The 15,695-nt window shown below is 39.2% G+C and overlaps 1 protein-coding gene across 16 annotated transcripts in view; it reads right to left on the bottom strand.

The window, feature by feature from the left end:
* LOC124305706 (muscle calcium channel subunit alpha-1) overlaps positions 1-15,695 on the bottom strand; it is a 77,770-nt gene that overhangs the window by 56,684 nt on the left and 5,391 nt on the right. For 10 of the 16 annotated variants that reach the window (XR_006908419.1, XM_046765374.1, XM_046765381.1 and 7 more), the window contains exons 1-9: positions 12,429-12,562; positions 8,948-9,455; positions 8,194-8,299; positions 7,951-8,090; positions 7,478-7,584; positions 5,808-5,960; positions 3,254-3,459; positions 1,619-1,722; positions 1,012-1,178 (exon numbers count right to left, since the gene is read on the bottom strand). Coding sequence is in view for 15 of the 16 variants with exons in the window: in XM_046765374.1 (XP_046621330.1) it covers positions 1,012-1,178; positions 1,619-1,722; positions 3,254-3,459; positions 5,808-5,960; positions 7,478-7,584; positions 7,951-8,090; positions 8,194-8,299; positions 8,948-9,243 (1,279 nt within the window). In the remaining variant the exon portion in view is untranslated. The other 6 variants (XM_046765379.1, XM_046765375.1, XM_046765378.1 and 3 more) reach the window with 3 other exon arrangements.

The following is a 15,695-nucleotide window of genomic DNA, read 5'->3' as shown; positions in this document are numbered from 1 at the left end:
CAAGATTTTCAGTCCACCCTCCACATCCGTCTTTCTGGGTATGTGGGAGAATTTCCTACCCTTTGGAAAGATATAATTTCTCGTCCTCTAAATTTCCTTACTATATCTGCACCCGTCCGAAATTTATTTCAGGATCCCGATACCCTTGACCCACCATATACATGCATATGATGATAAAACACATCCATCCATTATTTTAAATATTATATTGAAAACTGCGTGCACTGAAAGATTACTGAGTCTCAGAAACTCGTTATGTCGCAACCCACCTTTCCATTTGCATTTTAAGATCTCACGTAAGAAGCAGGACGCGGGGGGAGCCTTTGGCACAGTTGTTGTTATGTTTACTATAGGGGAGGGAGGTTCAATTTGTTAAAAAAAAGTACTTACGCAATCTGTTGACGGCCCCTTATCAATATAGTCTCGTACCTACAAATACACTTCCCATTACGCGGATTCACAGATGTCTTCAACACATCTTGCTTCGCCATAAACATGGTGAGTCAGAATCAGCTCATGTGTCGAGAACGGAAGAAGCTTAGATAACGCGAAATTCGCTCCTTCAGCCAATTAGATAACTCGTTTTTGTATACTATCCCCTGATGATGATAAGTAAGATGGTAATATCTAATTGATATTATCACAAAAATTTACGTCAATATCGAGAAATTCGAAAAAATTAATTTTTGCGAGTAATCTTTAGAGGTGGTTTTTACCCTTTGAAGGGCCAAATTACCACGCAAAGAACGATCCAATGTTTCTCGATGTACACCAACATATTCCAGAGTAAAGAAAATCGGTGGTGTACATAACGGATAGTATCCTTGTAAGAAACAGCGTAAAATTGGAATATCGAATAAGATTCTGCAGGACGAAAGAGCCGCAATACTCAATACCTGGATGGTGAAGACGCGGGACTTGATTTTCGTTCACCCAGCATAATAATATACTTGCACTTTCGATCGTTGCAAGTATCGTGCAGACCTTAACTCAGCACAACTTAGCACTTACGCTTGCCGTCCTGCATCAGCTGAGGCTCCTCGGCTTCTGGTTCAATGTCCTCCGCCTGCGTTATCCAATCGAGATACCCCCTGAGATCATCTTCGATTTGCTGCTTCTCTCGAAGTTTGTGGAAATCTCCCCGAGCCTTCGCCTTCTCTCTCTCCTTTGAGAATTCACTGAATGTCGGGGTGAACGTTCATAATTTAGCATAACAACAGTACCAGAAAGTGTGACTTACAATGAAATAAAGTATACCAGTGATTGTGCTTTAAAAATTATCGAAATCATAACGACAGCGATGGTCTAAGGTCTTGTAATAATATTGATGATAAGATGGCTAGTTATGTTAATAGGTTTCAATTCTATAAGCAAAACTGGCGTGATTGCAGTAAAGGTACCACCTCCTGTGTAAACCCATGTACGCGTATTCCTTCGTTCCGCAAGCGATTCGAATAGGTTCTTATGATATTGCACTGATGGAAAAAATGGTCAATTCCAATCACCACACCACGAATTAGGTATACTATTTTCCATTGGTAAACTTGTTACTGCTGAGATTAGCTATCAACCCGTGGGTAAAGGTTTTTGCTATAGCATGGAATTCATTTTAACTAACCCGGATAACACACCGAGAATCAAATTCATCACGAAAAAGGCACCAAGTATAACCATGGAGATGAAGTAAATCCATTGCCAGCTGTTTCCCATAGCGTCTTCGATCTGGAATAAATAATTACAAATAGTTTTGTTTATTATTATCATTGATTGTACCTTTTACCTTCCCACTCTTCTAAGAGGAAAAGTAATTATAGTGACCCCAGCGCGTCGGTGGAAAGTTGAGTTTTCACTCAATCTCCACGCTTTGAGATCTACAGAATAAGTTTGACCCATTTTCACTACTGTTTATTGATGATAAACTAATAAACTTATCGCAAGAAATGAAACATCTATCGTTAGCTCTACATCACCGGCGAATATACAATTTTTTCCCATTCGAGGTGCATATTTTTGTCATTCAATTGATATGCTGTATGATGCATCGCCTATGGCGTAAGTTTCAAATTCTTGGCAACAACGCGTGTTAAAATTTTCGACCCCACCCTTCCGTATCTCTATTGTGTCTTGAAAAGATAATACGATAATTCCCTGAGGAGACAATTTTCACCAGAAATCATCTTGATGATAATTCTGTTCGTCCCAGACAGAGCTATCAATAAAAATTGTGTCTCGCCTAGTCAGAGATATACCAATATATGCAGCCAGTTGTCAAATAAATACCATATATATATATTATCTGTCTGTCGCCTGAAAAGTAACTTCATGCGCATGACTTGTTTGTTACATGAGATAACTGCAAATTGTACTGTTGTTCGATTTCATTGAAAGATCGATTGTTAATGATGTTCAATTTCTTGTTAATTTATATTTTTACATTTGAAAACTATTTTTTAATATAGAGGGACAATGTGTAGAGAGACAAGAAAACATAACGAATCAGAGAGGAGAACTTATATTAACCTTTTAAGAACGGAGATTTTTACGTTGAAATCGACCTTTTATTTTACACGAAATTTGTGTATAATATCAATGAATTTCTCACTGGAGTGTCCGACCAACCCAGCGGTCGAAATTTCGACCAGTCCCGTCCTTAAAAGGTTAAACATTCGAGAAGTCCTATTGCATTCACATTTTCTCTTCAACGTAGTTATGACTCGCAATTCTCTAGATTAATATATAACTGCCATAGCGCATTTTTGTTGATTCAAAAAATCAGTTTCTAGATCATGCTGAATTGAGGAAGTTGAAGGGTTGTGTTTTTTATACTGATTACTTCTGATATCCCAATGCTACAAGTTGCTCAATCTCATCTGTTCCACTCAAACTTCCCGACCGATAACAACGGATGCACATACCTAATGTAAATTATACTTTCAACCTAATGAATAATCGAAACTCCAGCCACCGTAGAATATCCTGTTCCCCATGGATATATAATGTATGGGTATATAGGAATCGTGAAAATTTTCAAAATCAGAGGCTACACGGGTAAGGTACTCACAATATATAAGCCAATGAAGTTAGGCTGGCAATGCACTCTATCGAGAATTTACGCGGTAGGCACTTGCATCATACGTCATGGAGATTAGTTTATACGTACACACATGGATACGACTCACTCTTTGTGTCCCGATTGTAACCATTTCGTTGTCGATATTGACATTGAGATCAAAATATGTTTGTTTTTACTCACATCGTACAGAACGTTTGTCCATCCTTCGAGAGTGACACATTGAAAAACAGTCAACATCGCTAAGCCAAAATTATCGAAGTTTGTGATACCGAGATTTGGTCCTTCCCAAAATTGTTTGCTGCAAATATAATCTGCCCCAAAACGATCCTCGCATTTGAATCCAGCCTCCTCCAAGCTGCACGGATGTGGCTCATCCATCATTTCTCCTATATTTTTATGGATTTAGTCAGAAAACGTTGCGTATTGAATTTTCTGGACTTTAGCGCTAGGGTTAAAATATCTTTTATTACAATTTTAGTAGCAGCTGGTGGGACTCCGACGTAGGATTTTAACCCTCGTATCAAAGAATTTTTAAGAACTTAAGATAGCCTAACAGTTTGATTCAGCGCATGAAAATTTATAAAACATTTTATTTTTCAACAAGCCTTCCCTTCAACAACAAACAGTTACAAAATAGAGATAGACCCTAAAGCTACGATTGAGAAAGTATCGGCATGACGTACCTCGGAGATATAATAGACATCCACTTGAGATTCGACACTCGGGCACAATACACGACAAGGAAAATTGCAAAAAGGCCAATTTCGTCTACAGATTCAATAATTTTAAATCAATGGGAGTCCTAGTCACTACAATTTGTAAATTAATTTTAGCCACACGTTTTTAATACAGTAATACACCAATGGTTACTCTAATCGGTAAACCATAGAACTATTGCAAAATGCAGAAAATTTAGCAATAGGGGGAATATCAAGATGTCGCGAATAAACACCAGTGAACAGCACGCTGGAAGCATTGTGTTTTATGATTTTACTGCAAAGAATGGCGTGTCATGTATAATGTGCCTTCGTCCGTAAAATGAAGATGGAAATGTTGTATCTTATATGCTTTAACAAAAATAAATACGGTCTACGAAAATAGAAAGACGTCAATAGGTATACGTAATACGAGTACATTACAAAACTAAGTAAAAACGTTACGTCAAATTTTTTTACAACTAGAACAGGGCACAGATCATTGAAGTACGTGTGTTTTAAAATGTTCAATAAATTGACGGGGCGAGTACACAATGCACGAGACATTGAAGAATAAAAAAAAACTGACGAAAGCCTACGTCTAATTGGTTAAAAAGTGACAGCTAAATACCAGCAAAGAAACATGATAAAAATATGGGATAAATGCAGTGTACAAAGTTGAGCAGAATACCCGGCAATAAATATGTAAAATATAAGGCGGCTAAGACAGGCAGAGTAAGTTGGGATAGGCTAGACTAATTGTAACGAATGTCGTAGTAGCAGTAGCCATAGGCGAAATGAATAGCATCTAGGTATCGATCAACTAGCACACCAGAGTTTGCATCGCAGCTTGTATTTTGAATGGAACACGTAGCTTGGCCAACAAAATACAATTGAGGTCCTGAGATCTAAGGTTCGTTATTAGATAATAGAATTGACGCTTAGCCGGTTTTTAAATCCTATCAGCAATCAGCAAATCAAGCCTTCGGGAATTTTTTGCAGCTGAGACTTCCACTCGATAAAAATCTCTAACATAAACACAGATATCCGCAAAACAGACGATCACTGTCATAATTTTCCAAGCAATAGTTGAATGAGAAGCACTAAACTACGACTGGAAATCATGTTTCTGTCGGTTTTCCATCTAATCTTCAGTATAGATGGCTCAAATTTGGGCCAACTTTTTTTTTAGGACTAGCTGAAAATTGGTGCATAGCAAGTCCGTGTCGATTAAGGGGTGCAGCTCACATGCAAACCTGGCTATATGTTCTTTAAAATTTTTGTATCTGGGCGGGTGCCTCAAGGTCACTAGCCCACAGGCACTTTTCACCTAATGACTGTGTTACCCAAAATTCGTAACGATTTCTGTATGTTATACAACATGATTTTTTACTTTTCTACACTTTGGTCTCTATCGTTCTCACTGGCAAAAAATCACAGATAGAGATACGTGATAAGAAGAAAAAAACTACGGCAGAAATGGTGCCCCCGTTCAGGATGTTACAACATACATGTTTTAAAACTCCCCCGGTTAGGGGTCGTTCAGCGTTGAGGTACTGTTCATTTTGCTTACGTCTCTCTCCGATTAACATTTTGCGAGACAAGCCTATCCGATTGCAAGGACCCTACCGTAGTTACAAAGCGAAATCAACTGTTCCTCAAAAGTTGAACCACCTCCACCACTAAAATTTCATGGAGTTTTAAACGGTGATGATGGCTCACAGACTGACTGACCCAAGAGTTTATCATGATCCCAATCACGTTTATGTGCGTACATTAAGTACCAAAAATGGCCATTCTAACCGCTCACTGTTATACGTACGTACTGCATATAAAAATTCATTGTGCCTTGAGTGTCAGCGATCCGATGGGGTGTCGTAAATCAACTTTGACTCCTTGATCGCTTATGCCGGAGTCCCTTAGTGCTTTGTATACCTACAGCTATGCTTATTATACAGGCTTTAGCTTCATTTGGGTCGGCTTGCATGGAATGAACCGATACCGACAAGCATGGAATGCAACGCAGGTAATACGCTTACCCGTTCTGTTGTTCCAGCAAGTTTTGTGCATTTTCCCGGAGAATAGTTCCAAACCAATGATTGCATAGATAATTATGACAAATAGTACAAGCAAAGCGATGTGTAGTAATGGAACCATCGCTCGTAAGATTGAGTTCAGAACCACCTGTAAACCTGTTGGAAAAATCAAATCCTGATATATACTTATGTAGTATGCCGTGTAATTTTTGTAATAATATCTTTTTCTCCGCAATCGAATTGAATTTTATTTCCAAAAAGTCCATGGGATTGTCCGTTGAATAAAAGGGTGCAGTAAGATATGTAACATTCTGAGGTTGAACAATTCCAACAAATCTACTGGAATTGTCACAATATTATTTCTATTATTCGAACTTCCTTCAAACTAATCACGTTCTACTACAAGCTGGATTTTTTTATTTTTTTATTTATATGATTTCTTCTGGAATTACTCGTTTCGACTGCTGTGCGACATCGTTGTCTACAGAATATTGAGGAAACAAAATTATTTAGCACAACATATTTCTAGTTCCCATTCTACTGAGCAGAGAATCGATACGATCCTGCTCGGGCACTTTTGATGTTCCACTCGGTAAGAGTAAATTACCTTGAACTAGACAACTGTTTTAGATCGTAGGTTTTCATTATAAAACTGTATGGTGTACTAGTCCGGGATCCAGCTGCACTTGTTAGCAGTGTTTACAGACAACGTAATTTTCGATTGACTTGATTGATCTCTTGATACCTATCACCGAAATGACATCAGCCGATGCACTAGTGATGGGTTAGGTCGAGAGAGGCTTTTGAAAATGGAAATTTTTTATTTCAAAAAGTCATATCACACTCGCTGAGACTTTGTACCAGAAAAATACCTATCATGTTATTTCGGAACGAGCGGTTTGGGCTGATCATGAGCAAGCTCGTGAAGTTACCTTCTTCAAACTCGTTTCGGGCTAAAATAACAACAATATGAATAATAATAACAAAAACAACAATGATAATAATAATGATGATGTCATTATCTCATTCGAACTTTGGAAGTCCAATGTCAAATTTGTGATCAGTGACCCAAAAAACCTTCAAGTATCAAATTTCATAAAAATCCAAATGTTTGTAGTCATTTTTCTGTATATTAAATACGTTAAATTTTAATTTTGAAAACCGAGCTAGGGGAAGTTGGAAAAAAATGTCAGCTGTCTCTCGGGAAGGGGGATGCCCGTCAACTGATCATGTTCACATGATTTATAACAGTTCTGTTTTCATTTTGTTATTAAACTGTTTGGGTTACAAGTTTGCTTTTGTCAGTAAAGAGATTATGAATATGCTTTTATACAAGCTTATATTTATATTATGTGATAGCGGTTTGCTACTTTCGATGGATTTCCTAATTTACAATGTAGAAATCTACGTTTTTTACGAATAATTTTAAAGAGACACACCTGATTTAATTTCTATCCCAGTAAAGAATCCAAGATTCATGAAATCTATAATGGCATTTAAAAAAAAAAACGTTTCTCATTTTCAGAAGCCTCGTTTGACCTAACCCACCGCTCCCGAAACAGCTAACGGTCATTTTGTTAAACCATATTATGCAATAGTGACCGAGAGAAATCAGAACGACTCAGTCTGAAATGACTACCCAAAAATGTAGCTGACTCCTGATCTATACTTACTTGGCACACCGGAAACTAGACGCAACGGTCGTAATACACGAAAGGCTCGTAGAGCCTTAACATCGAAACCTTCCTTCATGAACCATACCATTGCCGTGCTGATCATTCTATCAGAAGGAAACAATTTGAAAAATACAGTCAAATCGTCCTAATTTTTGCAATGAGTTAAATCTTATTTGTCATTTTAGTCCCTTAAAGAAACACCCTCAACTTTGGGGTGAAAAACTTCGTACCTCTAACTCAGATATAATACTAAATTCCCATGCATAAGAAAAAAAGTTGAGGGATTTGAGATTTTTTTCTGCAAGTGGTATTCGGTGGTACAGGGTGTTACTTTTCACTGTCTCTGAATGATTGGGAAATTTTTATACAGGAAGTTGGACAAGCACAGGGTAACTAATGATAATTATTTATGATAAACACGAAACTTGATACGTGGAAGTTAAATATACACCCCTATCACTATAACTTACCCAATCACTACGATCGTAAAATCAAGCAAGTTCCACCCGTTTCTTAGGTAGGCACCGGGATGTGCCACAAATCCGTAGGCAATGATTTTCATAACGCATTCGACCGTAAATATTACCAAAAAGACGTACTCGATTTTTTCCTGAAAACATAACCGAAATTACGTCACGAAGTATACTTCTATAATACGAATACGTTACGTGATTCACACCTCCTGTTGGTCTCTAGTGTATCCGGCGACTTACCAAATAGGTATTCGTTGAATTTGAATCGCTGTTCGGGTACGGCGTATAAACGGCGAGGGCCACGCAGTTTGCGAATATCGTCAGCAAGATCAACCATTCGAAGGGTCTTCATATGATACATATCTATTTAAGGAAAACCTCTCTCAAGAGTTGGGAGATTGAAATGTAACAACTTAGCGTGTGGTCCATACCTCACATATATGGGTCGTTCGTTTCCTCACATAGTACCTGCGAATGCGAGTATAGCAGAATACGCATGATTTAATACGAAGACATGCCACCACCTGACCCTTGAGCGGGGGAAGCGAGACATTTATTTGGGCTTTGATTGAATTGTTTTTATCACTCGCACTCGCAGGGATTACCTTGAGTTAGGCTACGCGATGAGGCATGTTTAAGCCCATTGCATCAATTATCCAATTTTTTCAGTGTATTCTAACTCCAAATACGGTATTAAAAAAAAAAAAATTTCACTTTCGCTTACATCTCACTCCTGAAATACAGTTGTAGTGAAAATATGCAGTTTGCAGCCAATTGATCATGAATGTGGCCGGAAATGCCATGAAGAAAGAAGAAATCATGATTATCATTCCGATGTTTTTCAATGAAAGAGGTTTTCAAATTGAATAGCTAAACACAATGCATACCAAGCGTTGACAAAAGAGTGTGGAAACCAAATGGGCAAAGAAAATATGATAATTGAGTATAACACCGTTGTGGACGGATTGCATTGACAGCAGTGTAAAAAGGTTGCTTCCATTCGACGACGTCGATGCACATCTTCCGCACAGGATTTTTCAGCGGTAGGCAGTAGAGGGCACGAATCGGTCTGTCCGCTAGTGGTTTTCCGCTACGTCGGGGAGGTCTTTTCGGTGCTTGTGCTTTAGTATTCGGTGCTGTTGCGGGTGTCGTTTGAGTCTGGGAAGGTGGTGCCGGTTGCGTATCCTGTGATTTCGCCGCACTCTCCCCGCCGTGTTGTCCCCATGACGACGACGATGAGGCTGCGGGTGCTGCTGCCGTCGCCACAGCGTCGCCATTGCCCGTGCTCATGGGTTAATGATAGTCCTTCTTTGATATCAGACCAAAAGTCGTATTTTCATGTACAGTTGCAGCACAACTATATTTATATATAGTCTATATACTAGTGAGTCGTGGGTTTCAGGCTATACGGAGCATAATGTTCATCCCCGGTGTAAAACGTCCTTTGTCTTTTGTTGCTGTGAAGCCTTTCATGCTATGGCTCGATTACAGATGACATTAGTCTGTAAACATATGAGGAAAAATTGATAAAACAAAGAAAGAATCAAATAATCAATTATGTCTCTTAGTCGAGAGATTTGGAATTACTGTGCATATGTGGCCAAGCAGCCCGGCCAAATACTACCGTAGATGCGAGTTGGACGCTACAAATATTCATAGTAGATATGATGCGAATTCGAACCCCGGGTAGCATAAAATCATCTTTGACTGATGTCAGGCCCTTACACTACTTTTAAGCATTTTTAAGTCGTCTTAGCGCCTGATTTCTGTCAAAGATGAGTTTGTACCTCCTGGGATGCGTAGGGCTGAACGTATTGAACTTTAGATTTAACCCGTAATAACCACACCATTGCAATTTTGCACCACCTAAATTTTTTTTACCGGGCTGATTTTAACGGCTGTAACGGATTTTAATCTGTAACGGTCTTTCCTCGTCACGACAAATATGCCATCATCCTGGGTTACGATCTGTGCAGTGTCTCGGCGTCATTCGTTCTGATAACCAGAGTCGTAGTATTGTGCAAAATGCGACAAGGTGCAAATAGGACTAGTGTGGTAGCAGCTTTTAGAAGGTAGACGCATGATGATAAAAAAAATTCCCATATATTCTTACGAAAAATATGTCAGTGTCGGTATTTGAACATATTGTTTAGTTCCTAGTACGAAAATATGCGATTTTTTTTCTCATTTTTACTCTCATAGATGCGAACTTTCTACCCATTGTGTGCTAACAACATAGATTGAGACATACAACTGAACAAAAATAATTCGATTTTTGTACTTCTTTCCAAAAAATAAATACATTTTGTCCTCGTGAACCAACCATATACTGGTTATTTCACATTTCAAATAGACCATATGTTCAAACACCTGACACCTCTCACATGCTCTAGGACTTACTTCTAATGGGTTCTATAGAATCAGTCCTCACTCCCGTTTTATTTTGTAGGACTCGATTCTGTACATTGATATATCTGTCAAACATTTACTCTGTAGAACTGTTTACTACAGGCTGTATCCTTTTCCAAGATTACAACCTAACTTATTATTCAAGCCTTGGTTCTATTCTGGTGAAATGGGTCACAATCGAACTGCACTGATATTTTATTGTCTGTGCCATGGAATTGTTTATTATATCTACATCATGTCTCTGTGACATTAACCATTATATTGAAAACATGCGCGAGGATATGTCTTTACTCCCTCGGTTGCGTCCGAGAATCGGAAATGGTTATAAAGAATTTCACGAACATGCCAAAATGCGTAGGAGTATAATATAAAAGACGATCTTTTGGGAATAGTATTTTTTTGGAGTACTGAAGCTTCTCGAAAATGGGCCCAGGTACTCATTATACTGATATGGGAGTTCATGAAATTCACTACGTGACGAAGAACCCCATAGCTGTATAAGAAAGTTAAAGAGAGAGGAAACAAAATTTCGATTGACTATCAGTCTCTAGAAAGACATTGGCTCCTATACAGCCATCACGACATATTCAGCTTTGTATTAGCGTAGCGTCGTATATTTTTTAACTTATATCTTGTTCTGTTAGTAAGTCCAGTATTCTATTGACTAGACGCCACGTGCTTGTAAATCATGTGAATCAAATGAATTTATGGATTTCGCTCCACCGTATTGGAACCGCAACTTTGAATTTTCAAATTCTGAGTTCAGAAGTTCAGATCAAACCCCCTCGTACTAAATTTCATCTACATCTGTTCGGTGGATTTGATGTGGAAATCCACCGTCTGCGAGGTACGAGTTACAGTTGAGATAAACATCTGAAAAAATTAGGGAATTATTTTTAAATTATCTGGAGCCGATTTGGGGGGCGCACCGGTTGCAATTTAAATAACAATCTTTTTCAGGACCACCCTATTATACATTCATACATGTTACACCGATTCAACTCTTTCTCTGGATTTGCTATACAGCATCCACACAGTGAATGCGTTAAAGAGCACTATTGTTAGACAATTTGTCACCGCCGTCTCTACTCTCCGCATAAAATATGTTTGGAAAAAACAGCTTCGCGATTATAATTAGACACGTGAATGAGGGTCGGCAATCCAGGTAGTACTCCGGACGGTCTAGTGCTGCGCTGTGTCGTTATTATAGCTCGGAAAATTCAATGTTCTTTATCTCTCTGATAATCGGTGCACCACGCTGAATCATGAAACCCTGCCTATACTTCATTACTCTTGCCGTGGTTGCAGAATCGTTGCTCGTGAATTCGACCGATTGATTATCACGTGGAAAAACCCGGATCATCAGTAAATAAATAAGATGTCGACGCGATGCATCTTCCACGCGGTCATTTTGTTCAACATCAGCTGGAGTTAAGCAATATGGTTTCAATTGGTGGATTAAAAATGTATAAAACTATCGTGGCGAGATAAGTTATGGTTTTTCATAAAGGTGGTAGAGCGAATTTGACGGGCGCTACGGCAGCGCAATTTTACATCACAATACTAAAATCTTCAAGTATTTCCAGCATAGACATTTGTATAAGCATTGATGTCAGGATAGGGTATCGGCAACAGTTTCTTCTACCAATTTGTAAAGCACAAATTTTACAATACGAATGTATGGTCTAATGTAACTGTTAGCAGCATTTTTTTCCCTGATGGTTTACCGTCGTGAAGTGAAAGAAACAACCCTTTTTCCCCATCTGTCTCCTGACAAGTTGCGAGTTTCATGAATAATTATCCCAAAAATATTGAACAGTAGCCCATATGGGTTTATTACAGTTATGCTACTAAGGGTCGTCGGTTTCGCATCCACCCTGTAGGACTGCAGCCATGAGCGTAACCACAAGTAGACGCAAGCATGAACCGACCAAGTATACGTATAATAAATGCGCACCGTGCACCATTACGCATCAAATTGTAGTACACAATTATAGAGCACAGGGAATCTGTTTTTGGTCTTGTTCGAAAACTCGTACGTCACTCTGTTCTAGTCGCGACTATACCTGTATTTGTTCATGAAACTTTCCGGCCGTCTTAATCGTTTTCCGTGTAAAACTGCTTCACGCCCTATATGTTCACTGTATTAATACGTGTTTATAATAACAACGCTGCTGCTACCGCTGCCGCTACCACTATGCCGCTCACCCTGGGAATCAAAGTGGAGGTCTGCTATATTTAGTTTACCCGAATATACTGGTTCGACTAGTTGGAACGAAGCGCACAGGCGAGTGAAACACTGGGTTTCAAACGTAGGCGCTCGTCAGGCATAAAGTATAAAGATAAAGTGTACATAAATACACGCATATCACCAATTCGGAAATTGGTTCGGCGTCGTCAGCGCACTATTCAGTAGTATTACGTTCACATACTACACAGGGCAAGAACGTTTCAACGGATTTTCCTTCACCATATTTGAAATTCACCATATGCAGCAAGCCGGGGATAATAAAACGCTTTGCTATCATGCACGGGGAACAGACTTATCATCTGACTATTTTCTTAGCTGGAATTCCTGTATTCCTGTTAGCAGAACAAGAAAAAGGAGTGATTGACAAAGGCTAGAGCCGGTTGAAAATGATCGACTGATCGCCCAACTCGGGCTTACCTCAAAATGATCTTGAAAGTTCTGTTATATTGGAACACCAATCTGAACTGTAAGAGCTTTCCATGGTTACGAATTGCGTACATAATTATGTAAAGGGATCCCCGAGGAATCAGCAATCCGATGCCCCTCTTCTGACATCCACATTACCCGATTCAATGTTAGTGACATTCAAGCTCATCTCAGAATGTGCCAACACTTCAGAATAGGGTATCCTGTACAGGTAATCTATGTAGGTAATTCGAATTTTTCAAGGGTCAATTTCGTTTCTCGTGTTCGTGAAGAAATATTGTGGAAGTTTTCCTTCTTACGACACAACGGTAAAAAATTGGCGAAAACAAATCGATACAATGGGATCTGATACGTAGCTAATGCGTACTTCAAAGTTGAATGTCGTCACTTGTGCAGAAATTTTGCGTGTATGTGGATTGTTTCACAAAAGTGAGGAAATATATAAGAATTAGAAATTAACGGAATAAGATAATGTCAGAAGAAGAAAGAAGGGTAAAACGGGAAGTGGAAATGTCCGTGTCGCTATACACTCATTTTATGATCTGTCATTATCTCTACACGGAAAAAGAGCCTAGTTGGAAATACCATACGAATCTAGTAACAAGATTCTAGTTATGTCAACCTGAAAATACAGTTGGTCTTGAGTAGTTTAGTTATTTTAGCCGGTGCGTTTGGCTACGGCGCGGCGTCTAGTAAGAATTACCAGGCAACTGGTTGCAAGCGCCTCCTAAGATTACCAGCGAGAATAGCGAATTCGTTGCCGGAAATTCCCGAGAACATCCGATACTAGCCAAGCGCTGCTGAACTTAAGAAGATGCAAAGTTTGCAACTCGAAGGGTGCTCCACGTGCTCGAGCTTCATCATCAGTTTAACTTCTATGCCGACTCTTACTTTTTTGAAAAGAAATTTGAGTTTTGCGGGGTTCACTTCGCCTGCGACGATAGGTGGCTGCAGATGCGTGGAATTTTCTCGCCAGCGCTGCAAGTTATCATCACGTATTATACAGGGTGGGGCGTTTAAAATGTGACAGAGCAATAGTACTCGAACTATTGATGATACTCAAAAAAGTTTCAGACAAAAGTTACATTGTTCGAGAAGGCCGTTATACTGGTCCATCTTATTTCTTTTTCGGTGGAGGCGCTGAAGCTACGTTAAGGTCAACGCAATTAGACATTTCGGTCGTGCATATTTTACAGGACTGTTCAGTAAGGTACACCGAAATCATTGAAGATACAACCATGCCTTTTTTCCGTGTATGCTATATTGCAAGCATAGTCTCCGTCGAAAACTTGACCTGACCCTGAACTATCTTGATTTATTTTGCAGCTGTTTATTGGGAGCGCAAAGTTTATCTAATTTTTGAAGCAATTTGAAAAAAGATTGATATATACAAGGGGAGGCCACGACGTTCGGATCAAGGATTTGCCTTAAACTTTGTACACTTTCAATAATCCATTGGGACAGCATAATGTGCAAGTAGTAGGGCGTACTACCCATACGTTTTTGCAAAAATCGGAAGAGAAGTCTTATGCATCGAAGATGTATCGGTGCGTTGCGGTCATGAGCACGAGATGGTAGCAGTAGAGTGGTTAGCGTTCAAGCTTTATGATCGCTGGATCGAGTCCCGCTCATTTTTTCTTCTACCTGTTTACTTATTTTTTCAACACTGTTCATATTATTTAATGTATAATGCAATTCAAAAGTAATTAATGAAAAACTACGTGTACTTGTATGAGTTTTTATTGAATTTCCAATGTTATTTGGTTGTTTCAAATTTTCATTATTACAACAATTATTATCTTAATAACTATCGTTAAGTAAACTACCAAACCCATTTTCCTGATCAGTAAAATCCCTTATACAGTCGACTCTCTGATTAGGATCTCTCTCAATAGGGCCGCTGCCCCTCAAAAGAGCTCAGCAGCTTCCCCCACTATTCCAGTTGAACAGAGCGTAGCCGCAATTTTGCGAGATACTCTCGCAATAGGGCTGGCAACAAAACGTGAGATGTTGGAAGACAATAGCCTAGTTGTTATGGACTTTTGTCGTCCCTATTGCGAGAGTCTTAGTTCAAAGCGTCATAAGTGCACGTCAAGCTCGTTGGTGGGGGTATGCTAATTCTTTCAAATATCCTCCCCTATACCCCCATGACCGGTCCTATTGTGATAGTCGATTGTACCTACAGTCGGGTAAGGTAACCGGAACTACTTTGCACCTGAATGCTTTGACCTGCAAACACAGATGACAAACAACAAGGGGAGGACCAGGCTTCGACCTGGGTTCTATTTTTGTAGGGCCGATGTAATAGAACAACCTCATTCGGCAGTTAATTTGTGTAGCGATGAGACCTTGTTAATCTAGCAAGAACGAATAGTACACGTGCGTGTTTATCGAAAATCACAAGCAGTTATTTATATTTTTACTGCAAAAATAATGCATAAAGCAGTTTCAAAATGTCGGTTGAAAAATGCGTTCGTGTACTGTGATAGTTTCCCACAGGAAGCGGAGCTTATCGATACAGAATCATCAGCAATGATTTCTGGAGATGCAATGGCAATTGGAGAAGAACTGTATCGGTCTACCGTCGAAATGTTAGGAGAAAAGATACTGGTCACTAACGAGGTCCTCCTTCGTTTCGACAAAGCAGATAAAGAAC

Source organism: Neodiprion virginianus, chromosome 5 (assembly GCF_021901495.1).
Source record: "Neodiprion virginianus isolate iyNeoVirg1 chromosome 5, iyNeoVirg1.1, whole genome shotgun sequence".
NCBI lineage: Eukaryota > Metazoa > Arthropoda > Insecta > Hymenoptera > Diprionidae > Neodiprion > Neodiprion virginianus.
Note: the sequence above shows the minus strand (reverse complement) of the source record. Positions and strands in the feature narration are given on the sequence as shown.